General features: G+C 37.7%; 3 protein-coding genes across 5 annotated transcripts in view; 1 reads left to right on the top strand and 2 right to left on the bottom strand.

Moving 5' to 3' along the window:
• The window catches only part of NFAT (nuclear factor of activated T cells 3), a 70,137-nt gene extending 63,699 nt beyond the window's left edge, over nt 1-6,438 (bottom strand). For both annotated transcript variants that reach the window (XM_013325794.1, XM_013325797.1), the window contains exon 1: nt 5,957-6,438. In XM_013325794.1, coding sequence (XP_013181248.1) covers nt 5,957-6,035 — 79 coding nt within the window. In that variant the 5' untranslated portion in view covers nt 6,036-6,438. The remainder of the gene's footprint in view (nt 1-5,956) is intronic.
• A 374-nt stretch (nt 6,439-6,812) lies between these two features.
• LOC106127502 (chromobox protein homolog 1-like) lies at nt 6,813-10,160 on the top strand. Its single transcript, NM_001312358.1, is given in 5 exon segments — nt 6,813-6,972; nt 7,477-7,596; nt 8,030-8,213; nt 8,684-8,790; nt 9,274-10,160. Coding segments are annotated over 5 exon segments (567 nt in total). The 5' UTR covers nt 6,813-6,873; the 3' UTR covers nt 9,331-10,160.
• Nucleotides 10,161-10,713: 553 nt separating this feature from the next.
• On the bottom strand, nt 10,714-25,938 carry Zir (dedicator of cytokinesis). 2 transcript variants are annotated; one of them, XM_013325884.1, is made up of 40 exons: nt 25,760-25,938; nt 25,580-25,652; nt 24,034-24,194; nt 23,564-23,774; nt 23,163-23,359; nt 22,723-22,863; nt 22,320-22,599; nt 21,690-21,873; nt 21,174-21,358; nt 20,851-21,031; nt 20,539-20,693; nt 19,993-20,111; nt 19,744-19,897; nt 19,323-19,511; nt 18,867-18,970; nt 18,482-18,650; nt 18,103-18,235; nt 17,822-17,921; nt 17,348-17,497; nt 16,830-17,007; nt 16,368-16,600; nt 15,857-16,038; nt 15,530-15,606; nt 15,273-15,449; nt 15,045-15,171; nt 14,758-14,939; nt 14,544-14,678; nt 14,290-14,430; nt 14,053-14,211; nt 13,782-13,958; nt 13,529-13,702; nt 13,301-13,431; nt 13,054-13,225; nt 12,610-12,790; nt 12,302-12,429; nt 12,001-12,066; nt 11,774-11,890; nt 11,495-11,583; nt 11,238-11,384; nt 10,714-11,045 (listed from the first exon to the last, which is right to left on the bottom strand). In XM_013325884.1, exons 1-40 carry the CDS (start codon nt 25,792-25,794, stop codon nt 11,006-11,008), a joined length of 5,934 nt encoding a protein of 1,977 aa, XP_013181338.1. In that variant the 5' UTR covers nt 25,795-25,938; the 3' UTR covers nt 10,714-11,005. The 2 variants fall into 2 exon arrangements, with proteins under 2 accessions (XP_013181338.1, XP_013181339.1); XM_013325885.1 differs by lacking the exon at nt 25,580-25,652.
• Between the last annotated feature and the right edge of the window lie 605 nt (nt 25,939-26,543).

The raw sequence follows: 26,543 nt of genomic DNA, 5'->3' as shown, positions 1-26,543 counted from the left end.
CTCTGCTCGTAGGATGTTAAGTGCACCGCAAACAAATGATTTAAAAGTTTGAAACTCAGTGTTAAGTGCTGCAATAGTGTTAGGTGGCTTACGAGAGGTGGCTTGTTGGAGATCAGCTTGAAACTCTATAATAGTCTAGTAACTCTATAAACTCTGAATGTTCTATGTATAGATTTTGTTCGGAAACTTGGTTACTGTAAGCGAAATTATTAGATCGTGACTTACTACTGGTCAGTACACATAAAACAGAATGATTTTCATAGTAAATTAATATAGGTGAAAATAAATGGGATGGGAACAATTATTTTCTAGTGATTCATGGCACCCTAGTCTTAAAAACGTTCAGGTTACCACACCTTGCGTACTATAGATAAATGATAAAATTTTAGTGAATCAAAGTGTGGCCCACGCGAGTCAACGACACAAATCCATTCATGCGACGTCCAAACCTAATTATCTTATCGCTCTGTGGCTTCCCTTTTACGCATTTAATTACATATGACATGAGTTATTTGATAACAATAACCATTTAAATAAACGCTGAAAGAGCTGAAACCTGCACTTTATTCCAACTCAAATCATTAATAAAAGGCCAATCATTAAATTTTAAAGGAGGCCAGCTCACTATTTTATATTTTGTGGTAAATCTTCTTATATATAATAGAAAGTCGTGTTAGTTACACTATTTATAACTCAAGAACGGCTTTACTGATATGGCTAAAAATTGGTGAGGAGGTAGCTTAGAGCCAGGAGATGGACATAGGATACTATTTATTCATTTTTCTTTCGAATTTATGCCTTGAAAAGCTTCTTTTTATTTAACTTACTAATTATAAATGCGTATGTTTAGATAGATGTAATGTGGATGGATAGATGGATGTTTGACGATATCTCTAGAACGGCTGAACGGATCTCGATTAAATTTGGCATACGTATAGAACATAGTCTGAAAGAACACACAGGCTATACCAATTAAGTTTTTTTATATATCCACGCGGAAGGAGTCGCGGGCGACAGCTAGTCATGAAATAAAAATTAAAATAAAATTGTACAATGGATAAGTAATCGCAGAAATAAAGTTTTGACATGTTTTATCAATAACAAAATTAAGATTTTTGGTTCAAATAAACAAGTCACAGAGTAACAACCGTTTGACATACAGAAGGGTACTAACATAGCTTAAAGTATATGCAAGTTATGACATATCATTAGATATCGATAGAAATGGTAGTCATATGTGGTGAGCGTGTCTTAGTATCGAGTATCGATCAGTAAACAGGCCAGCGCGAGCCCGCTGACCCCGCCCGTCCATGATAACTCATAGATAAGTGCACTCCGCATGCCCGCCTGTAAACTGCCCTCCTGCCCGCCTCTTAGCAAACATCAGTCGCGACCTAGACAAACTATATACTCCGATCTATTATTAATAACATAATTTTTTATTAATAATAAGTAATACAAGACCTTGATCCCATCTGATGTTAAGCGATCAAAAGATATTAGTTGGCACGTCGTAGAATATTTTTGTTACCAACATGCCAAAGCATATGCTGGGTACATTTTTGAATTGGCACGTCAGGTAGATGAGTACTTTTGTTCCCGGCGTGCCAAATCAAATGCCCAGTACTATATAGATTATTCACTCTTCTCTTGGACGTCATAATTGGACGGAAACAATGACGCCGGCTGTGAACAAGTTCTTAAACGCACGAGGCCAGCAACTTGTCACAATCTTTATATTTCAATCTGTTTGTACAGTGACACATATTTCTTCTAATATACAAAGAAGATTTGTCTTTTCTTTACTTAGCAAATGGCATTCTACAAAGTTATGCAAGAACGGCATCACATGCGTTTAAAATGATTGTTATTCATTTTATTCCACGTCGTTAAACTAATAAACAGTTTAATTTTAAACATGCGATAGACATCATCTAACTTTGATATATCTACTTATTTGTTTATCTGTAAAGTTTATATTGCTTATAATATTATTGAGCCTAACATCAAAAGATCGAGCCGCTTTTGATTTTCGATCCGGGTCTACGGTCTCTCGCTAGAAATAACTTTCTGCCGACCTAATAATGTTATTGCATATGTGGACCATAAATAAATATCCTAAATCTGCCTACTTTATTGAAATCGTGCTAAGAAAATATCAAAATATTTTTTTCAAATATTCACGAAACCATTCGGCTTTTGGTTACTCTGTACGTATTTACCAAACGCTGTCATAGTATGGACAAGTCTATTTTGACAAACTGTCATTGACGTAATTAATGATTTATCAACGATTTAGTAATAAACTTTATTAGGAATGATAAAAGCGAAATTACTATTTAATATTATTATTTTTCTTTCTATAGTGTGTTTTGGAAAAGAACATAGCAACAGATAACATAACAACTGAATAACAGATAATAAAATCACAAAAAATGCAATGTGAAATGTTCATAACATTATTATTCGCCTGTCTAACATTTGTTAGTACATCGCTTACGTTCAAATAATAAACAATCCGTAATCCACAGACAGATAACCCAATTAAATAACGAGTTTACTCATTACATATCTACACAAAGTACACAATACAAATTATTTTTTAAATAGCTCCAGTCAATTAGTCTGACAATATGAACTGATACGACGAAGAAGACGGAGCTTACATAAACTGTTTGAACAGATTTAACAGGTCTATTTGGTCTTTGATGGTAAGGAATTCTTATGAGTATCGATAGATATGGATTGATGTGTCAAAACATGTATTAATAAATTTATTTATTTTCCAAAAAGGAAGAACAGCATGAAACATGTATTAATAGTTGACATGGGTAATCGAAATTCATAAGAATGTCCATATTATAACATCGTAGCAAGATGGTAGATGTCAGCAAAACAAAGATTTATTTTTAATCAGAGTAAAAAAATAAGAATCAAATATTTTTTTATTAAATTAAACACTTTTCTCACAATTCTTGACACATTGTTATTTGAAAGCGACTTTACACGTGACATCTAACCAAGAACTTAACAACTTCCTCGAATTAAAGAGGAAAAACATTTAGTTGAAGATCGCATCAAAACTGGTTCTGTGTCTATGAAAACGCAATCGCAACAAAAGCAAGGTTCATTTGTCGCAAGAAAATGCATGATAGGAGCGGAAGCGGTACTAAGGTCGGCTTCCCGTTCCTTATCATCATCCTTTATCGTTACACACGGTTAATTACTGCACTTAGGCGTAGTTAATCGGTCACTAAAGGTATCATTACCACTAACCGTAGGTTTCTGACACCAAAACCTCTGTTTAAAACATATTCGTATCTCTGTCATGTCAAAGATGAAAGACCGGGATGACGATAAGTTTTATACAGAGTTTTTCTTTACGGAAACCAAGGGATAATCCACATTGAAGGAAACCTATTAACGACTTTGAATGTGGTAATTAAAATACATAAAGTCTGTCTGTAATGTGAATTGTAGACATGGCTAGTATTCATAGACCTTAACTCTAGGTGACTATCTCTACACCTCCTCTATAATTTATAGCAGAATTACCGATGCTTCAATTCAATCTCTTAGTTTAACTATAATACGCTTGGTGCCGATACAACAAAAACAGTAGCGTAACGCGGAAGCATTCTATGCCACGGTGAAGTGTAAAAAATAGTTTTACTAAGAACTTACTACCAACACAAATAAACAGATAAAATGTAACATTATTAAATGTAACAATTCTAATTGATCCAAAGATTTTTTTAGACGGTTAAAAGACAAACCGGTACTTACATACACGTTCGGTAAAATTTGGCATAGATGTAGAACCTAGCTTCGAACACATAGGCTTTTTTTTGACGTGCAAACAGAGTCGCGGGCGACTGCTAGTTGTTTTATATAACCAAAATATGAATGCTATTCATATTAAATATGTTACCATAGCATACTACAGATTTTTTTGATTACAGTAGTGCGAAGACTTCTATTTTAAATAAACGTGTTTACTTTTTACAGGGAATATAATTCTTGGCATATTATAAATCCTTACAATAACATGCTCGTCACTTCCGCGTACTTAAGGTAAATTTACATAATTCCAGTCCAGTGATTAAAATCACCGCTGGATTACAATTGAAGAAACTTAAACTAACGCTAGAATCTACAGTCTCGGTGGGATCATTGGTCCGAAATAATGTTAAAAAACTGGGGATTGAAAGACACGTTCACTCCAGTCGGCACAAAGTTTATCAAAACTTGGTTGGTCTGTGTTCAAAGTAATTATAACACGGTGTAGATTCATACATTCATAGAGCGTTCACGATCCAGCGGATGTAATCAGAGGCGATAACATTTTTATAATTTTACTGTATCACAGTATAAGGTTACCGGACGCGGTCGATCGATTCGTAGAAATAAAACAATACGAATACCAACACTGATACAGTTAGAAATCTTGCCCTTAAGCTTGAAGGATAAAAAACGTATAAAAATGTCAAAGCAATCATTCGGATAAAAGCTACTTATAAAAATCACTGTATAAAACATATCGTCATCTCTTTCATAACCTTTGACAAAACAGAGATAACATCATGCTTTAGACGGGAACTTCGGTCTCCGCAACCCACGGTGTGATTTAAATCTTCAAGTGGTAAGACGAACACTGCTAAAAAGTATTGGAAATGTCTTTTTCCTGTCTTTTAATCTATGAACGATAATTATAGTAATTATATAAAGTATAGTAAATATAGTAACGATGAAATATAATAATATACTACTTTCCATACATCTCTACCAGCCGTCATATCTATATTTACTTCCTTCTTTCACATAATCCATACATTGTATAAAGTACTGGAAGCGACAGCAGTACAAGTGCCAAATAAACGCGATAAAATACGTAACATTAGTATTCATCTATCGAAGGGTACAGATGAAACTACGGTTGCTAGGGAAACAATCTCTATAATTACACTGGGTCAAACAAACGAAGGTTTGTTAAGCGTTCTCTAGGCTATCCCCTCTCGACCCTTGGAGGCCACCAGAAGGGTGTTACTATGGCTAATTGCATACCAAGGGCTTCCATTAAACAGTGTATTCAACTGATCCAATCAATCTAAAAAATAACACGGAAAATGTGAAATATGTATGCGTAAAAGTGAATATTAGGTGAAAATAAGAAAGCAAAACGGAGCTCGCGTTGTGAAAGTAACAATTAATAACCAGTGGACTGAATCAAAGACTGGAATTATTAAATAATTATCGTACAAGTTAGCATTTTCTATATTATTGTCGTAGTTCATATTACTAAAACATTGCTCTTGTTACGTAAAAGCGCTCGTAACTCAGAAGTGGCAATATTGCGTAGGTTTTTACAATATATGACTTTGGTTCGATTCTATGCACAACAATTTTAGCATAAAAATGAACTACATTGAATATAATGATAATTTAAGCGAGATGAACGCTGACGCAACAAAAATAAAATTTTAAATTTAGCTCAAGAATGGAATGTCACGTTTCAAACTGAAAAGGGATACGATAAAAGCTCAAAATTTAAAATTATATAGGCAATGCTATGTTTTGTTTAATGTAAGTCTACTCTACCTAGCCTTATTATACATTTTTTGGTACAAACTTACGTTGGTAATCGTGATTTTGTTTCCTATCTCTATCCACCGTATAAATGTAAAAGAAACCTCTGTATAATCGCTGAATATTATGTTTTTGGCTGAAAGAACAAGCACTACTGAGCAGGCGAATGAATAAACTGTTTAAACAAACAATCATTAGCAACTTGTCAAACAGAAGCAACAGGTTGTGCTCGCAAGTCAAACATAATTTAATACATTTTTTATGATAACGCTCTGTCTTATCGTGACGAAGATAATTTTATATGGAAAGTAAGAAGGATTAGGATAGTAATAAAAACAAATATGAAGTAATTAACTAGGGCAGTACCCACCTCTCGCTACATTCCCTTGCCCCACCGGAGCTCCGTTCACTTTGATCCGTCTCCCGTCTGCTGTGCATTTCAAAAGCATATTTCCAACACGCTCACGTCGTGTGATCCATTCAACATCCGATTTCAGCAACAAACGTATCTGAAGATAATAAACACGCAGTTCCTACATAATCTTCGGCGCGAACCGTTCGGTCGCCGTATGTGACGTCAAAAGTCAATTTGAAAGCACTCGAACCGACACAAAAACTTGTTATCTTACTGTCTTAAATAATTGCTCTAACTGTATAGATATGAAAAAAGTTCACAAAACACTAGGAGCACTCAAATTATTTCTTTATATTTTGTAACAACACACAATTAAACAATTTATAAATACAATCTACGAAAGCACGCACCGCTTAATCGTTTCATTTGATGCTATGCGTGAGTCCACTCCACTTGTTAACTGACACCGATCCAACAATCATATCAACGAGTCAACAACAATTTGAAACTGAACTGAAACAGAGTCGAACCGCCAATTTGCAAGTGACAGTGACGTGTCAAAAGTCGGCTGATTGTCAAACGAGAATTCTATAATTTGACAACCCAATGAAGTTTGCTACGGTATAATTTTTTTTCATTATAATTTAAAATTTTTGTTATAATACGAACGAAATAAGGAGAAAACATTATTTAAAGTTTGATTAAAACAAAGTATTTAAATTATAAATTATTTTAAAGGAATTAAAAACATTACATTTTACTGAAATGTCAGTTTGATATACTCTGTCACTCCCCTTTAACTTTCTGTTGACAGCGCGCCATTTTGATACAATCAGAAAAATTGTAAGCGCTTGTCGCCCGGCTATTTGGAAGCATTTGTTAAAGCGTTGAGCATTGTTTTAGTATTAAACTTTTAGATATTTGTATCAGAAATGGGTAAAAAGGACAAAAAAGGCGAAACAACGGATCCATCCAGCGAAGAAGAATACGTCGTGGAAAAAGTACTCGACAAAAAAATAGTCAAAGGAAAGGTTGGTTATGGTTAAATTTTGAATGTTGATGTGTTTGTAAATTAATTTAAATGGACTCCTTATGAAGTCCACCTAAACATTTTTCATTTAAATTTTTAATTATTCGAGACCCTCATAGATTTAATCTTAAAATGCACTTTTTGGATAAATGACGCGGCCTTTTTAATTTCATACTATTTGCTCTTCTGAATTCAGTTATTCAACTGAATGTTATAGGGCAACGCCAGTTTATATATTAACGATTCACTTAGAACCATTAAGCTAGCTATGTAAGATTTAATTAAGCTGTGCGAAACTCTATTTAATATTATTTTTGACATATGTAATGTAGATAAGTAGAATATGCTGACAAAATTCGAATCAGACATTTAAAAGTTTTCTTATGATAAATCATGATTATTATCTGATTGGTTAGATTCTGACTCAAGTGATACAACATACAGAGGAATACTCAGTTTTGAAAAGGTTATTTTTCCTGTGCCAACTTGTAGTGTATTATTTTAGATCCAATATCTGCTAAAGTGGAAGGGGTACAGAGAGGATGAGAGTACTTGGGAGCCTGTTGAAAATCTTGACTGTGAAGAGTTGATCAAAACATTTGAAGAAAGTAGAAAGGAAAAAGAGGTAGGCTTGTTAGACAATGCCTCATGGTATTTGTCCTAAATCTATTTAAAGACAAAAACAGAAAAATACTTATCTTTAAAAATTTTAACTTAAAAATTGCAAATCATTAATTTTGATGTGAAAATTTTAATAATTACTACATCAATTGTTTTGCAATTGAATTACAGTTCATATCAATTCTAAAATGCTAAGATGCTAAAAATTTTATAAAAGTAAAAATATTATTTGATCTAAAAAATATAATAATTTATAATAAAACCAGACAAACTTTTACCATGAGAGATTTAAGAGATGTTCATGAATACGTAGATGTATGATTGTAGAGAAGCGAGAGAGATGTCATGCCAAATAAAGCTCTGCGGTCACTGCCTAAACCTCGAGGTTACGAGTGTGATTTATGTTGCTATAAAAGTTTATTGTTGTTCCATTTAAGAAATCCAAAAAGACGGAAGAACGTGGTAAGAAACGTGTGCGAGAGTCTAGCGTGGAGACAAGTGCGTCAGGCCGCAAAGGCCGAGGCACCAGTGTCTCCTCTGTTGAGGAACCTAAAGAGAACAAGCGGGAGAAAGAGGAAAAATCTGGCTTCGAAAAAGGTTTTAAAGCTGAGAAAATTATTGGTAAGTTTAATTGTGTTAAATTATTAATAACACTTGCATCATCACTTGTATGCAATACAGATTTGTAATATTTATAAACATGTTATGATGGATAAGTATAAAACACTAACTAGTAAAGCTTTTAAAGGTAGGCAACGCATATGCAAATGCATGTGTCTATGGGCAACGGTCACTTCGCTATTTCAGCGATTTCAGGCCGCTAGCTCGTTTGCCACCATTTGATACAAAAAAAAAATAGTAGTTGTGGAGTTGCAGAATTTGAACTCTTACAACTAACATAAATATAAAATGAAAACAATATCACAGCGCAAGCAAAAAGTTTTAACTTATGCAATATTGTTATTTAAACTTTTACTTGAACTCTCTGGAAGCTTAAAACCATACCAAAGTATCTTTATAGTGGTATAAAAGACAGACGGTTAATTACAAAAAGATAAATATTAATCTATAAAAAAAATATATTTGTGCAGGTGCGTCAGATGCTACGGGTGAACTAATGTTCCTAATAAAATGGATGGACTCAGATGAAGCAGAGCTGGTCCCCGCCAAAGTGGCCAACATCAAATGTCCACAACAAGTAAGTTCTTATTGTTTGTTAAAAAGATAAACATAGAATTTACACTACATAAACAATGTTGCGTTATTAAATTCTACTTCTAGCTTTCGTCCAGAGACTCTACTAAAAAACTTAATTAACATTGGTTTCTAAGACCAAAAATCTGTATAAAATATATTGTCATTCGTTTTCTTTGATAAATCAGAAACAAGAATATGTTCCGAACAGGGATTTTGGTCACAAAAAACCATGGTTAGAATCCTATCTGTACTTTCAGACTATCTTCTATATATATGTCATCTAGACCTATACATACTGGAGATACAAACATCCATCTAAACATTTGCATTTATGAGTAAGATTGTGGAAATACCACCAAATTAGTTGTAGAGAAAATTACCGTATTGTAGAAAAAAATATGAGAGAAATATTGAAATGTTCCTCCAAGTACAATTTTAATGAAGAGAAGTGATATCACAATGTTAATTAATGATAATTTTCCAGGTAATTGCATTCTATGAAGAGAGGTTGACATGGCACACTCCGGCCGAGTCTGATTGATAGAGCAAGTTCAAAAGTGCATTTGATTCAGACATTATAAGAAAAATTTACTAAATTTATTGTTTTATGGTTATAAGGGCCCTTATTATAGTTGGTACTGTTCGGTGTGAATGTGTTTGTGTATTTTTTAGTTTCCGATGAACTTTCAAGTCTGCAAATATGTGAATAAAACCTACAATAAAAGTCAAGCCATACAAGTGATGAGTACTTTTTAGTTTAGAGTTAACCTCAGTAATAATGTTTGAAAATTTTTTTTTTTTTCAAAATAATGAAGATTTTTTTTTTTGGAATGTAATGATTTTTTTTGAAACTTAATTTTTTATTTAGAAATTTGAATGTTAGTCTATGGATATGATCAATGTTATAATTATAATAAGCACGATATAGATTTAAATAAATTCTTTTTAGCCACCTTAAAAATTTCAATAACAAAATTTAATGTTTTTGTAAAAAAGTTCTGGCATTTTCATGGATAATTTATGAAATTACAAATTTTTTTTCCTCAACACAATTCCACATATACAATGTTTTAGAACCATGTCTGTTCTACGAATTTGATAAATACTCATTTTGTTTTATAAATTCGAGATTCTTCACATCTAAATAATAAGTAATAAAAAGTTTGCTCAAGAATAATAAATAGTTTTGCATGTAATAAGAGATCATAATCCAACAATTTTTTCATTGTTGATTCGTAGAACATTGTCAGTTGTGTGGTAAAAAAATGAAACCTTTGTAAATGACCATTGTCTGAATATTTCTTAGCAAAAGAGAATATATATATATATATATTTAGAAGTACGTAACTTGTACACAGTACGTCTGTGTAGTTATATGTAACACGCAAGTGATCTTTATAATAAAATTACTTTAGTAAGAATTGTTTTATTTATCACCAATAAAAATACATAAGAATTTATATAAAGAAATACATGTAATTTCTGCTTCATACATAAGTAAAAATTAAATTTAGGAATCAAAACGAGACAAATCTTGGTTATTTCTACATTTTTAATATAATTATGAATATCTTTTTTGTTTACAAAAACATATAAGACAGTAAACATTATAATATGTATGATAGGATAAAAAATATGTACATACAAATGTATGAGAAGTACAGTCTTATATAATTAAAAGCTAATAGTGCGTAGAATGTGTTGATTTTGTTACTAATATTATGCGTATAGTGATTTTTAATATATTTATAATAGAAAAAGTAATAATACGTAATTCAATAGAAAAAAAGATCCAAATTACATTTCTATATATTTTCGGACACTAATAAAAAATTGCATATATCAAACAAAGTATTGCGAAAGTTTAAATATTTTGTAACTAACATAATATATAAAAAAAATCTTTTGGCATTGTGATGCATTATATTTACAACAAAAAAACATAACTATAGTAGAGAAATTGTACATAATTAATGTGCAAATAAAGTCTTAATTACACTAAAATAAGTAGAAAAAAATCTCACAGTAATAAATGCATAAGTAATTAAAATTTTCTTAACAACTAAGTAACCTTAGTAAATCGGATATACGAAGGAGATCGACTGTTTGATAATGATAATATTGATGCGATACATTTTTGTTATCATTTCTAATTAAAATATAAAAATATACGACATCTTGATATAAAAATGTTTTTTCTAAGATGTTAAGATAATTTAAGCTTGATATTTGTAGTCGTGTTTGCTCAGGCCGTTGCTGAAACAAAGTATGTTTATAATTAATACAAAATTTTCATTGTAAATGTCATATTGTCCCCTCGCATCCCGCTCTAACCCAACATACCTAAAATTCTGCGCAGCGACATGCAAGTTAGAAACTGCCAAGTATATAAGTTTAGATTTAAACCATCAGCTAGATTTCAGTCTGTCTGTGTGCACAGCACAGTACCTGAGCATGGCGACGTGTCCGGGCGTGTGCCGCACGAGGGGCGCGAGGCGCTCCGTGAAGCGCTGGAAGTTGCGCTCCAGCTCGCGCTGGTACTCGCGCTGGTCGCTGCCGATCAGGTTCTTGTTCTTGCGCAGCGCGTCGTGACATCTGTATATATATTAAAACTTATTTAAAAACGATTCAACTGTGTCACTGCTGTGTGAGATGTTCAAGATAATACTGAGTCAATTTACAACGGCAAGTTTAAAATAAATTACTTTTTGGAGAAATCTTTGAATGCGAGTCGAAGCTTGTTGGTGAGACGGGTGGGGGGCTGCCGACCCTCCGCCACCGGCGCCAGGAACACCTGACAACAGACAGAATTATTCCAAGTAGACTTAAATCGAAAATACGTCATGAAAATGTTAAACAGATTCATCGGAATATAAAGTTTTTGTTAGTTTATTTAGATTGCTTAATTACTGGTTACTATGTTGATATGAAACAACAAAGCCTTTTGTAGAGCACATGGTCCTTCGTGGCGGACACGTGTGTACCTGTGCGAGCTCTAGAGGTCCCTGGTTGACGGTGGTGCCGATGCAGCCCTGCACCACCATCTGCAGCATCTTGGGGTCCGCAGGCTCCTGGCAAGTCGCCGCCGCCAGCTCCGCGATCTGACACCATTGAGAATTTCTCATTTTTATCATATCAAATTTTTTCGTATTAAAACCAAATGAAAAATGAAACTGTCGATGAATATACTTCAGATATAAGAAATTGTTACCTTCTTTTGTATATCTTCAATAGCAACCTCGATGGGTGAGAGGATTATTTGAGTTCGCTGTACAACCTGTCAATAATACAAGTCGAGTCAAACAAGGATATCTGAGCCGATGATTACTTCTTGTAGAATATATATAATATATATATATAAAACGCTGCTTAGACATAGAAAATGACTTAAAAGAGACAAAGTGACATGACATCTACAATACAATTTGACGTGGACGGGGGGGTGGGGGTGGCGCTAGTGAGCTGTCATAATTAAATTTGATTTATGTCCACAGTGTAGTGTGCGAGAGTACCTGTATACGTGTCTTGACGTATGGGAAGTGGTGAGCGGTGGTGAGTATGGTCTTGCGCTTGCACTGCTCCGCCAGCGAGCCATGCGCGCGCCCGCCCACTGTGAACGGCGTCGCGTACATGAACCGCTCTGTGCACAAACGTCACATCATCAATAGTTGAACATGAACACTAAAATAATGCAAGCATAAAAAAGTTTATTTTCTATCATATAGCGACCTGAATTCGCCGAATTAGCTACATGACCTGCCTATATACAGTGTGTGGATAGGAAAAGATGACTAAGTTATGGTCATCATCAGATACTCACTGATGTTATAATTGCGCTCGTAGTGCGTGATGCGCTTGCGCAGCTCGTGTGGCTCGAAGTAAGGCTCGACGTAGGTGATCTGTATGTACGCCTTGTCGGGCTCCAGTGTCGCGGGGTCCACCGTGTTAGAATCCTTTATTATCACCACATTGTCCGCCCCGAAACGAGATCCGTAGAAGTTCTGAAACAATTCCACAAATTTGTTATTTAAGTTACAGCGTTTATTTACTTCGATTACTCATTTAGTTGACTTACTAAACTCACTATTTCTTATATATTTTTTATACTTAAATACATTATTACTACATTTGAGAGATTAGAAAACTAGAAATTGTCTGTCTCTTTCTAACGTACTTTGTACCCGTATAGCGCATACGTGCGCGTACGCGTGCATGTGTTTTCGTATACGTGTGTGTATAGATAGATGTGTGCGTGTACAATCACCTCCAGCCTGCTGAAGATCTCTGGCAGCTTGGTGAGGGCGTGCTCCTTGTATATGAACTCCTCGGCGTGCAGGTCGCCGAAGCGCGCGCCGTAGAAAGAGACGCGGAAGTATGAACCGAACACGCGCTTGCCGTGCAGCTGCTCGATGCGTGTAAACGCCTCATTTAGTTTCCTTTAAAGAGACAAAGATCAAATAAAAATATATTTATAAAGACATCTGGAGTAATTAGATGGCTGTAGTGAGTACCCGTGTATGTTGGCCAGCTTCTTGTAGTCGCGCTGTTCCTCAGCGATAGGTATGAGCACCTTGTACACCTCGTTGACAGCTTCATACATGCCCGCCGCCATCAGCTCGCTCGCTGCGTGCTCCAGCAGCGCCTGCGCACACAAACACAGAGTATATAGTTCAACACCAAATGAATATTAAAAATTCACCTGAATATTTGTTATATCGCTACAGTGTTGTTGGAGGTACCTGCAGCTCCTGGTGCGTGAGGTGATGATGCAGGGCGTCAGCGCAGCTCTCGTCGAGTGCGTTGTGTGTGACACGCTGCAGCAGCGCGGCGCCACGTCCACCTGCATTCAGCTGCTCCGCCGCCAGCGCCGCGCCGTGCACCAGGCACATGCCTGCCTCCAGGTGGTTCGACCTCTGTCACATTACATTACTTTTATCAAAACTACTGAAGATAGTTAACTCGTACTGTCCACTAAATTCACTTAGTCGTCACCTCCATATGTTTCTGCGCCATGTTGTTGAGCCAGGTGAGGCGCAGGTCGGGGCTGTGCTGGTAGCCGCGCGCGATGCGGTGCATCAGATCCAACAGCATCTCGGGGTCCTGCTGGAATTCCTTCATCTTCACCGTGTCGCTCAGGATCATGTGCAGGTTGAACACCAGGTCTTTCACCTTGAAAAAGTACAAAGAAATACACGCTTCTTTCACAAGCAAGGAAGACGTCTCCACCATATATAGGCGTGGCATGTGCGCATGTGGGTGTTACCTGCTCGGGGAAGGAGGTGTCCTGCAGCTCGACGTCGCGCTCAGCGTACACGAGCACGGTCTTGAGCGCGCGCCGCAGCGCCTCCTCACTGAATGTGGCGGACGTGCCCACCAGAGATGACAGCGACATCGTCACTTGCATCTTTACACGACTGAAGTTCTGTAATAAAAAAATAATTAGTGTTTATTCTACTCATGAGTGTACTCTTGGGAAGGTATTTGTGAGTGCAGTGCTAACATTGCCAAGCTGGTAGTGCTGACGCATGAGGGCGTAGAGCGTGGCGGAGGCGTGCGCGCGAGTGCCGGCAGCCAGCGCGGCGCAGTGCCGCAGCAGCACGCGGCAGATGCCGGACTCCTCGCCGCAGCACGACCATCCCAACTGAAACAACACATCACATCATTGTTTTCATATGAATATTTTCAATGTTTGCAAATTAAATAGGAGTAATTGACCGTTTATAAACAAACTATTACAGTAAGTAGTGTTCTTACCTTGACTATGAGAGCGCGCACGGAGGCGAACATGTGCTGCAGCACGGGCGCGCTCTGGTCACGTTGCAAAGCACGCAACAACACGCCCAGCGCCGCACTGCACGCTGTCTGACCCCACTCCAGCCCGCTCACTGACTGCACACACAAAATACAAACAATTCATACTCAACAATTCCGCTGCGATATACTAGCTTCCCTTTAATACTCTTTATACCTGTACGATGGTCTCTAGCGCGTGCAGCAGCGCGAGGGCGAGCTCAGCAGCGAGTGCGGCGGCGAGGGCGGGGTGTGGGCGGGCAGGGGAGGCGGGGCGCGAGCGAGCCCCGCCCCGCACCCACTCCTTGCGCCACCGCTCACGTCCGCCCCGCCCCCCGCACCCGCGACCTGACGAACCACCTTCACAACACACACTTATGTTAAACTATATACAGAAGATTAAGTAGTGACAGTATCTTTTAAATCTTTATATATCATGTTGTATATTATAAAAAAAAATCTTACCTTTACGTCTCATAATAAAGTCATTGCGAGCGGAGCCCTGTCCCAGTATAACGTCCTCTAGTTTCGCTTTAATATCTGTTGTCTTACGAACATTTTGCTGCGCACACTTTAGTATTTCTTTACGACCCTGAAAGCAATGAAATTTATATAGAACTGATTTTGTCGTATACTCTAAAAGAGTGCAATTTCGTTCCGTTGCAAATCTATTTAATTTGGTATAGTTATTACCTTGTACTCGTGACACTTGAAGCAAAGGTCAAGGAGGGCCAACAGCTGATGCAGACGTGGTGCTGGCAGGTCAGCGGCGCAGGCAGCCAGCACGTCACGCGACGTCCACTTGAGCACCCAGGCCAGACACATCAGCAGGTTGCGGCTCGTCTCACTGTTGAACGGAGGACGACCGTTCTGAAAAACATTCAAACATAACGATAACACATATATAAAACGTAAAATTTGGTCAACCAAGTTAAGACAGTAAGCATTACCTGTTTAAAATCTTCCGGTGATGATGTGATGTAGAAATTGCCGAACTGACTTAATTCACCGTCTAATTGTAATGATTCTGAAAAAAACAGTATAATTAAAAAAACCTAAGTATCACCCGCGACTCCGTCCGCGCGAAATTAAAAAAAACATTAATTGGTAGTCTATGTGTTCTTTAAGACTATGTTCTATATCACTGCGAAATTTCGAGATCAGTGCAGTCGTTCTGTATATACCTTCTTACGAATCAGCATCCATCAATCCATTCAAACTGTACACTACTAGTAAGAAGTAGGAATGTAGGAGTGGTTAGTTAGTGGTGAGTGTACCTTTCCCGGTGGTGAATCCTCTGTGCAGCTGAGGCTGCGCGTCCATGACGATGCCGAGCAGCGGCAGGTAGAGGCTGGCGACGCGTGCCTTCAGTGCGGCGGGCTGCAGGCGCGGGTCTGCGTCGTGCGCCGTCAGCAGCGCCAGCACACCGTTCACCGCCGCCTGCTGCAGCACCGGGCTCCTGCACACACACACACACATCTCTTCTTTTCAAATTTACGACTCGTAGGACCATTTGCAACGCTTCTCATATTGCAATACTTTCCTGATAGAATAATATGAATTTTGATCCCCTTACCCTTTAAAATCCTGTCTTATAATGACAGGATGGCAAAAGGAAAGAAAGATTTAGAAGCGCTTAGAAAGGAGAAATATCCTCTTTCTATGCGTTCTCTTCTCCGTCGATTAAAGGTAAACACCGCACACAATTGCTAATAGACAAAATAAAATGAAGTTGTCTTACAAGAGTATTTGTTCAAAAGGTAAAACTGCGATGGAATATATACTGACTGCAGTTCTAACGCCGAGGTGAGATCAGCCAGCAACAGTCCGGCGAGGTAGTGCCGCGACCGGAAGTCTGCGCTGAGCGCCAGCGGGGGCGCCTGCGAGGTGGAGCCCGAGCGCGGGGAGGCGCCTCCGCCCCCCGGGGTGCACTCCGCCTCCAGCAGCTCCCCCTCCCCGCCCGCAGGCAGGCACAGCGACACGTAGTGCTCGTGCGAGCAGATGATACGGAGGAAAGCCAACTGCAACATCAACAAATATTCTTCAAAATGCATTATCAACTTAGCTGACTTGGTAATATTTTATTTTTTATTGCACTTAATTCTGTAAGAAACATTCACTGCGTTACTCAAAATTGTGTTAAAATTACTCTATCGGTCTTAACCATAGGGTAGATTAACGATTACTAAATCTACAATAAGGGATACCCTTAATTGTCACTTTATGACATGGACGTGGACGAAGGATGACCTTGTAGTGCACGAGAGGTACAGCATCCGGGAGGGAGGCGATCTTGGCGGACATCTGCTTGTGGTAGCCGCGGACCAGCGCCAGCACGTAACCGCGGTCCATCACACTCAGCAAGTCAAACAGGAAGAAAGCCAGACTGTTGTTGAGGCTCTGCGTCAGGCGGCTGTTGCTGCCGTAGCTGTACAAATACAGACACCTTGGGATTTAATATTTTAAGTAAATTATTCACTGTAGTTTTCTGAGACCAAAATCTCTGTATGAAACATATCGTCATCCCTGTCATTATAATTGACGAAACAGAGAAAACCACACGTTTTAAATGAGGATTTGGGTCTCAGAAACCAGCGGTTAGTGAAATATTTTAATTTTCCAACTGCCATTAGTTGAGTGGTCTATCTTAGTGATCACTTAATGACTCTGAGTACTAAGAAAATAATTTTAAATTAGATCTAAAATATAATATTTTAAAGGTATTTCTTATTAAAAAAACTAGCAACCATATAAGAATTCGACAATACCTGGAGATGATCTCTGCGGTGACGTTGTTAACGAGTGTGGTGAGGTCGTCAGTGAACTGGTCGGGGAAGCGCGCCTTGCGGGGAGCCTCGTGCGCGCCGCTCCAGTACAAGTACTCCACCATCGACTTTATCATCAGCTCGAACAGCGACCTGACAATATTGATATCATTTAATTATATGCTGTCTCTGTTCTCACAAACAGATAGAAAGAGATGACAATATTTGTATATTCTTTTTGTGCTTATATAGCTGGAACTAAACAAGCTATCCAATCTGAACGTAGTCACAATACTGTTAAATTTACTTAATTAACTTAACGCGCCTGTATATATTCCCGACAATTAATTCTATCTCTTATGACCGTCAGTGCTAAAAGGCGAAAATCAAATAAGAACGACATATCACGGTTTATAGCCCGTCCATATATAGAGGTCAGTGATTTACATCATAGAGATATGTTTGTGTGTCGGTTACCATGAGTTGTGCATGGCGAGGTCTCTGGTAGCTCCGCTGGCCACCACCCACTGCAGCGCCAGCTCCTCGTGCAGGATCTTGCATGAACCGTCGCTCATCACTACATTTACAACAACATTTGAACCTTATTAACACTACTGTAAAATTGACGATAAAAGTTACGAAATAAGTTATTTTGTTTAAGAAATTTTCTAATATAAGTACTTATAGTTTCTCTTCAGTATCTATATTGTATCTTGTAATTATACATATTGAAAAAAAAAGATTGTTGGTGATGTTACCGGAGGGCGGCAGAGGCAGGCCGATGTCAGCGTCGGCGAGTGATGGTCTGGGGATGGTGCACTGGTACTGCACATAGCAGGTGATGAGGCTGCTGCGTCCGTGTGCATCACAGGACGCACCTTCGTTCATATTCTGTAAAAATGTAGCCACAATGTCAATTTATAAATAAAAAAAAATTATGTCTATGTGTTCTTTCAAACTATGCTCCCCATCTATGCCATATTTCAGCGAGATCCATACACTAGTTCTGGAGATACCATCTAATAAACATCCATCCATCTATACATTTGTATTTATGATGTTAGTAATTTCTAGATTTAAAGTGTAAAATGTACTGTAGCTGATTAACATTTAGTTTTGTGAACAGAGTTAACATACTGTGATGTCGGTGAATATCTGTGCGAGGCAGGTGAAGACGTCCTGCGCGATGTTGAGCGTGTGTCCGGCGAGTGCGGGGGGCGCCGCCAGCAGCTGCACCAGCTTGTCACACACCACCGGCAGGTACCGCGCCACCACCTCCACGTTAGCGTGACGCAGCTCTGATATACTGCCACACCACAACCAACACTATTAGTTCTCTCAGAATACATATAAAACCTATTTAGACATCGAAAATGACAAAAAAATAAAAAATAACATGTCAGCTACAGTATACAGAGGATTATTTGACATTTTTGACGTTAGCTGAGGGGCGCTAGTGAGCTGTCAATTTAGTGTCATTAATATCGTTACAAAAGTACAAATTTAACTAAAAGGATAATACCTGGCGCGCAGCTCAGCCTCCATGTTGGCGAGTCCTATCCTCGGAGGAATGTTGCCCTCCTGTACAGCCTCGCACGCCATCGCAAACCTCTCTATGTACCCGTCCTGTGTATAATATGTATTATTAGTTTAATGAATAGACGCTAGCACCAAGTGTACGTCTTCCAGCTATTAAAAAAAAGTATTTTTTTGTAATGAACAATTTATTCACTACCTTTTAAAAAAAATAATCTCTTTTTTAGTCTTATTTTTGAATGAAATTTAATGGACGCCGTTGTTATGACTACAGAATACTTTGTACATAAAATTAAATATTTGTTATACAAAAGAAGTTTACTTCCCAATAAATACTACATTTTCAAATCTCCTTTTACATCAAAATCTATTTAATTGAGAGTAAAAGTGAGGGAAAGAGAGAAACAGGGAGTGGCAGAGAAAGACTCTTAGGTTTCCTCACCAATGGGTGCACGGTGGTGTGAGCGTCCAGTGATATGGTGAATATTGGTTTGTGGTTGTCTATCCAGCGCGTGCCGGGCAGCAGCACGTCAGGGAAGATGTAGCTGTAGTTAGGCGGCGGCTCCTCCTGCATCACCGGCAGGCTGAACTCTCCGCACGTCAACTTCCCGTTCCGGCACAGCGGCAACCACTGGAAACAGAAAATAAACTGTTATTGTCGAAGACGATCTACATAAGCGAGAAACTTTTGTGGACTCTTTTATAATGTAAATTAAAACACAAAGCAAATCACGGCTGTAATCCAAAGATTCAAACTCATAAGTTTAAGGTTTGTCTTCTCACGCCATTTTTCTTACAATCTTTTGATTAAGATACAAGAGAGAGAGAGAGAGAGAGAGACAGATATATTTTTGTTAACTCACCGAGTACCCGACAGGGGTCTCCACACTCTTCTCCTGCTCGGGTGGGACGGGCTTCCTCTGACAGGAGACGTGCAGGAACGTGAACAGCAGATGGTGCTGGTCACCCAAATCCGCAGGAAGCTTCAACTTTATCTCATCGTATAGAGATGGATTCCTGGGAATCAATAAATATGATTCTTAGTTTTCCATTTTTAAGTGTGTCTTAAGCAAAATATGAAATGATTGGCAATATTTATTTATAAATCATACTTGTTGTGATAGAGCACAGTTGTGTACGCCTCAGTGCTGAACTCGGGGCAGGAGCTGCGGCCGAAGATGGCCGGCAACGCTGAGGCTTGCTCCTCTCCACACATCAGTTGTACACGGACCTGTTCACAATTGTACTTTGATGTGCACAGATAAGACAAGACATTGGGAAACTGGCAAGTGTAGTCAAAGAATCAATTTACCTTCCCACTTAGAATGGAGTGTTTTATAGTAAACTACAAGGAGCCATACATAAATTACATCACGCGCATATCATGATTTTTTGACCCCCTCCTCCCAGCTAGTGTAATGTCACAAATTTTACAAAAAAGTGTGGCGGCATTTATCAAAATATATACTAAAAAAATATGACGTAACCAAATTTGGGGCTTCTCGTCACATAATGTCGCAGTTCTTCGACCCCCTCCCACCCCCATGATGTGTGCAATTTATGCATCGACCCTAAGGGCTGCAATTAAACCCACATATATGCTATGATAAATTTTGAGATTTCTCTGAAGATATAAATAAGTATGAAATGGTATGTACTGTGATGTTCCTGGCGGATCCAGTGCGCGAGGTGTAGGCGGCGAGGTTGAAGTCTCGCACCCACAGGTAGAGCAGGTTGCGGTACTGCAGGTGCGGCGCAGGAACACTCTGCGGCGGGAACCCCAGCACCTCCTTGCAAGGTCGCACGCCCTCGTCTGATGCCATACAACACAGTAAATATCTCCCTCCTTCTCTTTTAATACAAAGCTAAATAAAATCCTACAACTTTTATAATTAGTTTGGAAGAAAAGTACTAAAAAAAAGAAAAATGTAGTATAATCTCGGTATTTAAATTTTTATAAACATTTTTACCTCCATAAGGATTCAATTTAGCTAATTCCGGTGTTAAGCCATTCTTGATCTCATCGGGACAGGGCGACACTTCAATCTTCAGTGTTCCGGGAATGCATTTCAACTTCTTAGGCGCTGAACTGGGTCGTTTTATTTCGGCAAGAAACTTGTACAAATCTTCATCACGAAGTTTGTCAGTTTCCTAAAAGCGTTGATATAAAAAAATGTAGAAATTTATCAAATATATTTTAAATTATATCTTTGTAGCATAATTGCTGCTATAATTTTCGCAGGCGCCAACAATGTTTGAATTTTTATTTTTTTTGTTTTATTAATGAAGTTACCTGCTTAAAGAAGCTGGTGACAGTGATGACGATAGGTTTGAAGGTGTCGAGATGTGCGACCAGCTCGTCCGCCTGCTGTGCGGGCAGCGCACGTCGCTCTATGGAGCCCTTGCGTGTCAGAGAGCCGCCCACCTCGCCGGCGCGGCGACGCAGCTGCTCCAAACTGCTGGATGACGCCTTGCGATCTATTACATACAAAAAAAACTAGTATTTCAGTATAATTAAAAATAGTAAACAGAAATTACAATATGTATTACATCAGATAACGGTATGAAACAGTTCAACTCAAAGAAATTAACATTTTTGTATGGACAATCTTACTAATATTGTAAATGCGAATGTTTGGATGGATAGATGTTTCTTAGAACGTATCTTTAGAACGACTGCACGAGTCGCCCAGAAATTTGGCATAGATGTAGATCATAGTTTGGAAGAACACATAGGGTATTAATTACATTTTTTTTTAATTTCACACGGACGGACGGAGTCGCAGTCGACAGCTAGTATATTACTTACCTAGGCTGTTGGTGTTAGCATTGTTGTTGTTGTTGGGGAGGGCGTCCTTGTCCGCGTCGCGCTCAAGACTGTTGGAGCCGCTCAGGATGTTGAGCAGAGACACGGCGCTCCAGCACAGCGGCATGCGGTACTTGCCCAGGCGGTTGCACGCCGCCTGCGCACCCGCACGCACTTTCTCACGGTTCTAGAATAAAGGGTAATTTATAAGTGGTAGAAAAAACAATAAAATAGTATATATCTAGATTATTAATAGACTACCATTAATTCCAGTTCAAAAAATAATTGTCGAGATCCTTCATTCGCATGGATTCGTCGAAGTTTAGATCCCGTTTCCACTAAGCAACTAACCATACGCGTATAGTCAAAGATATCTGAACCGGTGAGAGGAGCTGCTAGCGCAGTTGTTTGACATGACAGCTATAGTACAAAGAGCCTCTTGACATTACTTGACGTTGACAAGGGGGCGCTAGGAAGCTGTCATTATTTAGTTTGACTGTTGCTCATCAGTTCAGAAAGCCTTGTCGGTCAATATAATCGAATACTAACACTGACATAATAGATTCTTGAAGCAAACTGTCAAAATTAGTAAAAAAAACATAAAATTGAACTTCATAAAAAAGTAAAACATACCTTATCGTCTTTAATATAAGGTTCAACACATTCATTGACATCTCCCTGCAGAACTTTCTCGACTCTGACGACGAGGAATATATCAGGCGAGGGGTTGACGATGTCAAAGACAGCGCTGCGGCTCAATGTGGACACGTCAGCGTGGGCCACGTGTCCTGACAACATCTGACGTGTGCTCTCCGAATTTAAGTTGAAATAGAAGTTTTCTGACAGTTTCTTTTTTTCTTTCGCATCAAATAATGCCATAGAAGCGAAAAGAGGTTCCACATCTAGTTCCAACCTAGAAAAAACTTTATATTTAAGGATTTTCAATTTAAAACTTTGTCTAAATCATATCAGGAAACAAATATTAAGTAAACGAATACATCTATGTCAAGTAAAAGTCTGTTCGGTGTTTACATACTTGAGCTGATGGCAGACAACCAATATCCTGTGTCCCATCACCTCGCAGGGCATCTCGGCCGCCAGCCGGCGCTCCACCGCCTCCTCCTCGTCCAGACAGGGGGAGTACAGCCCCAGCAGATCCGCCTGACGGTTCTCCAACCTGATATAAACAACTTTACCATGACTTTACTGTAATAATATTAATACATGTATGGATATTTGCTAAGGGAAATATACATTTAGAAATGGTTTGAATAAGTTATATTATGTATCTGTAAGTTATAAGTAGAATTAACTTACATCACAACATTTTTCTGAAACCAATATCCTAATTTAAAATATTGTTGTCTCTGTTTTGGGAAAGATAATGACAGTGATGATTTTGGTGTCAGGAACCATTAGTAAAAAATTATGTTAGCCAATTTTTTGTACATTTTTTAAATTGAAATCTATGTATACCTTCTAGCCTCATTTAATGCGTCCATTTGCTCTGGAGGTTTCTTCTCGAAGAGATCAGGTATGAGAGGATCAGAGGAGGAGCTCTGCAAGTCGAGGCTGGCCCAGGAGCCGCGCGGGGTGAGAGTCTCATTGCATGACAGCGAAGATGTTATTGAAGCTACTGACTGTCGACCACTTGATGGCTGAGATTCAAATTGCTGTGGATATATAACAACATTGATAATGCTTTAAAATAGAAAAACTCTAATTTACATCTGTAGTTTGTGAAGTATAAAAGTTGAAAGCAATCATAAAAAAAAACTTACCCAGTCCGTAAATTATAATAATAAAAATGTCTTTATATTGATTATTTTATTCATTCCAACAAAAAGCAAAGTACAATCCTCATCACAGTAACTCACTTGCTGCAAAGCTAAATCATCAAGCACTGCACATGGCTCCGCGTCCACTTCATAGTAATGCGGCGGTGCGCTGAGCAAGCGCTCGAGCCGCTCGGCGAGCCGCTCGCGACCGCCCGCCGAGCCGGAGTACATGCGGTACTTGTACTCCACAACCGTGTAGTCTGATGTATAACATCTTATACAGTCACGTACGAACATCGGCGCCTTCGTCCTGTAAAGTTTTTTGAATTCTTAAGACTAAAGCACTGAGAGTTCTGATTGTAGTCATTTAAAATTATATACATACATTAATGTGGCAAACATTTTGGCATTAAATGTTGCATAGTACTTTGATTTTGAAATTTAATAAAAAAAGGGTCTTGACAGACGGATGGACGGACAACAAAGTGATCCTATAAGGGTTCCGTTTTTTTCCTATGAGGTACGGAACCCTAAAAACTATAAAAGCAAAGTTTATGTTGATAACTTACAGGTCTTCATCAGGCAGTATATGCTTTAAGGTCCGTATCCTACGGGGCACGGTGACCAGTTCAATGTCATTGGTGGGGTATGCGAGCGGGTCCTTCTCCCCCATCAACCGCTCGCACACCTCCTCGTAGTCCGGTGGCTCGATCATGTCGCACAGAGATATCTGCAAAAACACTTGTGTTACATTAAATTCAAAGACAGTCATACCCAAAGTGTTCCAGATGAACACATGGGATCCGAGAATGGCTATAGGTGATGAGAAAATGTTAAACAAGAAACATAGTGGCTGTTTGTTTACTGATATCCAAAAATTTTTAAAAGAAGTCTGAAAAAAGTTTTAAAATCTTTCTTCAAGGTTTTTTTTCCATTTGTATATGTATTCCAATTTCTAATACAATTGTTATAATTTGTTTTTTTTTAATTGACCAGTGGCTCACAGTCTTGTCTCACTAGAGAAAAACAATCTTGCTTGTAGATTTCTAAATTATGGTTCAAACAATTTCAAGTAGATTTTGAAGTTGGTTCCATGATCACTATCCAGTTTCATGGCTTTAAGGTAAATACAATATCAAATGATAAAGAAGACCTACCTGGATTTAGATTAAATAAGAATGATCTCATTTACAAAATGGCTTATGGCTTTATAACATAATAGTATTGTACTAATTGCATGTAGTAATATTACACAGGTGGATATAGTAAATTATGTAAATTAGTTCTATGTTACAGCATTGCTTAATAAATACATTATTACTAAGTAAATATAGTTATTTAGCATAAAGAATTAATAACTAAAATTGTTTCAGATCTTACATAACGTACTACATAAAAATAATATAATCAATAAGACATATTAATACATTCCATTCATCATCATCATATTCAGCCCTAATTCATCCATTGCTGAATGTAGGCCTCCCCCATCGATTGCCACAATGCCCGGTCCAGTGCCATTCATATCCAGTGCACTTCATAACTCAATATTATACTTACCTGTTCAAAATATTAAATGTATCTTAATACATATTCTTGTATATTTTATTACTTAGTCAATAATCAATTTAATAACTTTATTGTCTCTGTTAAAGAAGACTCGGAACAGTTTAACCCGTTATCATTTTACATATTACGGTAATATTACGTGTTAAGATTTGAGGTAGACAGCTGCATTCGATCATAAAACAAAACAATAAATTATTTAGTTGCATAGCCACTAAATTCGCATGCTATTCTGTAGGAGGAAAATAAAGGTTGATAAGATTCTCCTCTAGGAAAATTTTATTGAAGCAATAAATAGCTCTGGAAGGGAGTAATACAACAAAAGACGTGGCATTTAAGTTTTACTTTATTTTAATTTATTTAATTCCAAATGGTTACAATAAATTGAATAAGAAAATTTTAAATTTACAGGCAACATGCATTAAAGTCACAAACATATTATAGTCTTTTGCATGCGAATCGATCATATTATGCGGCATGCAATTTATTTAGTGAAACTATAAGGTATGCGTGATTCATAGGCAGCACCGAATATGTTTATAGACTTACTGAAGAGGAGCACCCCGAAAGAGAACCCGACTTCGACTGGCTAGCATAGACCTTACGAGTATCCCCAGCATTCCTATAAATAGGGAAAAATCAATTCTGATATATTTATATTGCTCCTGACCCGAACTTCATGCATCAATAACCAGCTACACCCCTATAAGGATTATTAAAACCATTTACCCGGAACAATTCTGATATTTGCGTCCCAGTGTCATCTAAATGCAGCACCTTACAGTTTTCAAGCAAAACTGTTTTATGTTAACACTTATTTTATATGCAATATAAAAGTTAACGTATTGTTTATAGAAACATTTCAATTTCAACAAACATCGATATTTATTTGACAGTTGTCAGTTATTTTTGGCAGCTTTCCAATCAGTATTGTCAAAGAGTATTGTCGTGGATATGGGCTATTTCGCCCAAAAAGTATTTTTGTAAAATGATTTACTTTTTACTCTTACAACGAAATATTTTGTAATTTTTTCATTATTCTATTATTATTTCAAAATTTGTTTACTTTTAATACGAATAACTTATATTTCTTATATAAAGAGCCAGAAAGATCATTTTTGTTAATTAAGTTCTTACAAATAAAACAAGTAAAGTATTTTTAACTTGTACTTTGAAAGAGATTATAATAATCGGCTTAGCTATTGAAGAAATCTATTTACAGCGTTCTCTAAAAGTTAATTTCAATATTTCTATTTTACTGTAGGTAAATTTACGATAATATTATTCAAATTATAACTGGCACCGAGGGAACCGACGCATTCCTGGAATTTCTATAAGAAAACAAACCAAATTTTAAGAAATATTTTTTCGTAGTTTTAAAAATTATTAGTAAAGCGTTGGCGGCCCTGGGGTTAAACACTTGACTAGTAATCTGCTGGTCCTGGGTTTGAATCCGGCTACGTACGTAAGTGTTTTTTGATTTACATATTATGTACATTTATCTGACATTGCT

This window comes from Papilio xuthus, unplaced genomic scaffold (assembly GCF_000836235.2).
Source record: "Papilio xuthus unplaced genomic scaffold, Pxut_1.1 DF824655.1, whole genome shotgun sequence".
Lineage (NCBI taxonomy): Eukaryota > Metazoa > Arthropoda > Insecta > Lepidoptera > Papilionidae > Papilio > Papilio xuthus.
Note: the sequence above shows the minus strand (reverse complement) of the source record. Positions and strands in the feature narration are given on the sequence as shown.

Bases quoted from the DNA above. Each gene is read 5' to 3' on its own strand.
- Zir (XM_013325884.1), bottom strand. From the start codon at position 25,794: ATGACACTGGGACGCAAATATCAGAATTGTTCCGG. The intron at 20,112-20,538 runs GTACATACCATT...AATTGTGAACAG, and splicing joins GATCCGCCAGGAACATCACA to GTCCGTGTACAACTGATGTG. The intron at 11,385-11,494 runs GTAATTTATTTT...ATATATATACAG, and splicing joins TTCAAAGATTTCTCCAAAAA to ATGTCACGACGCGCTGCGCA.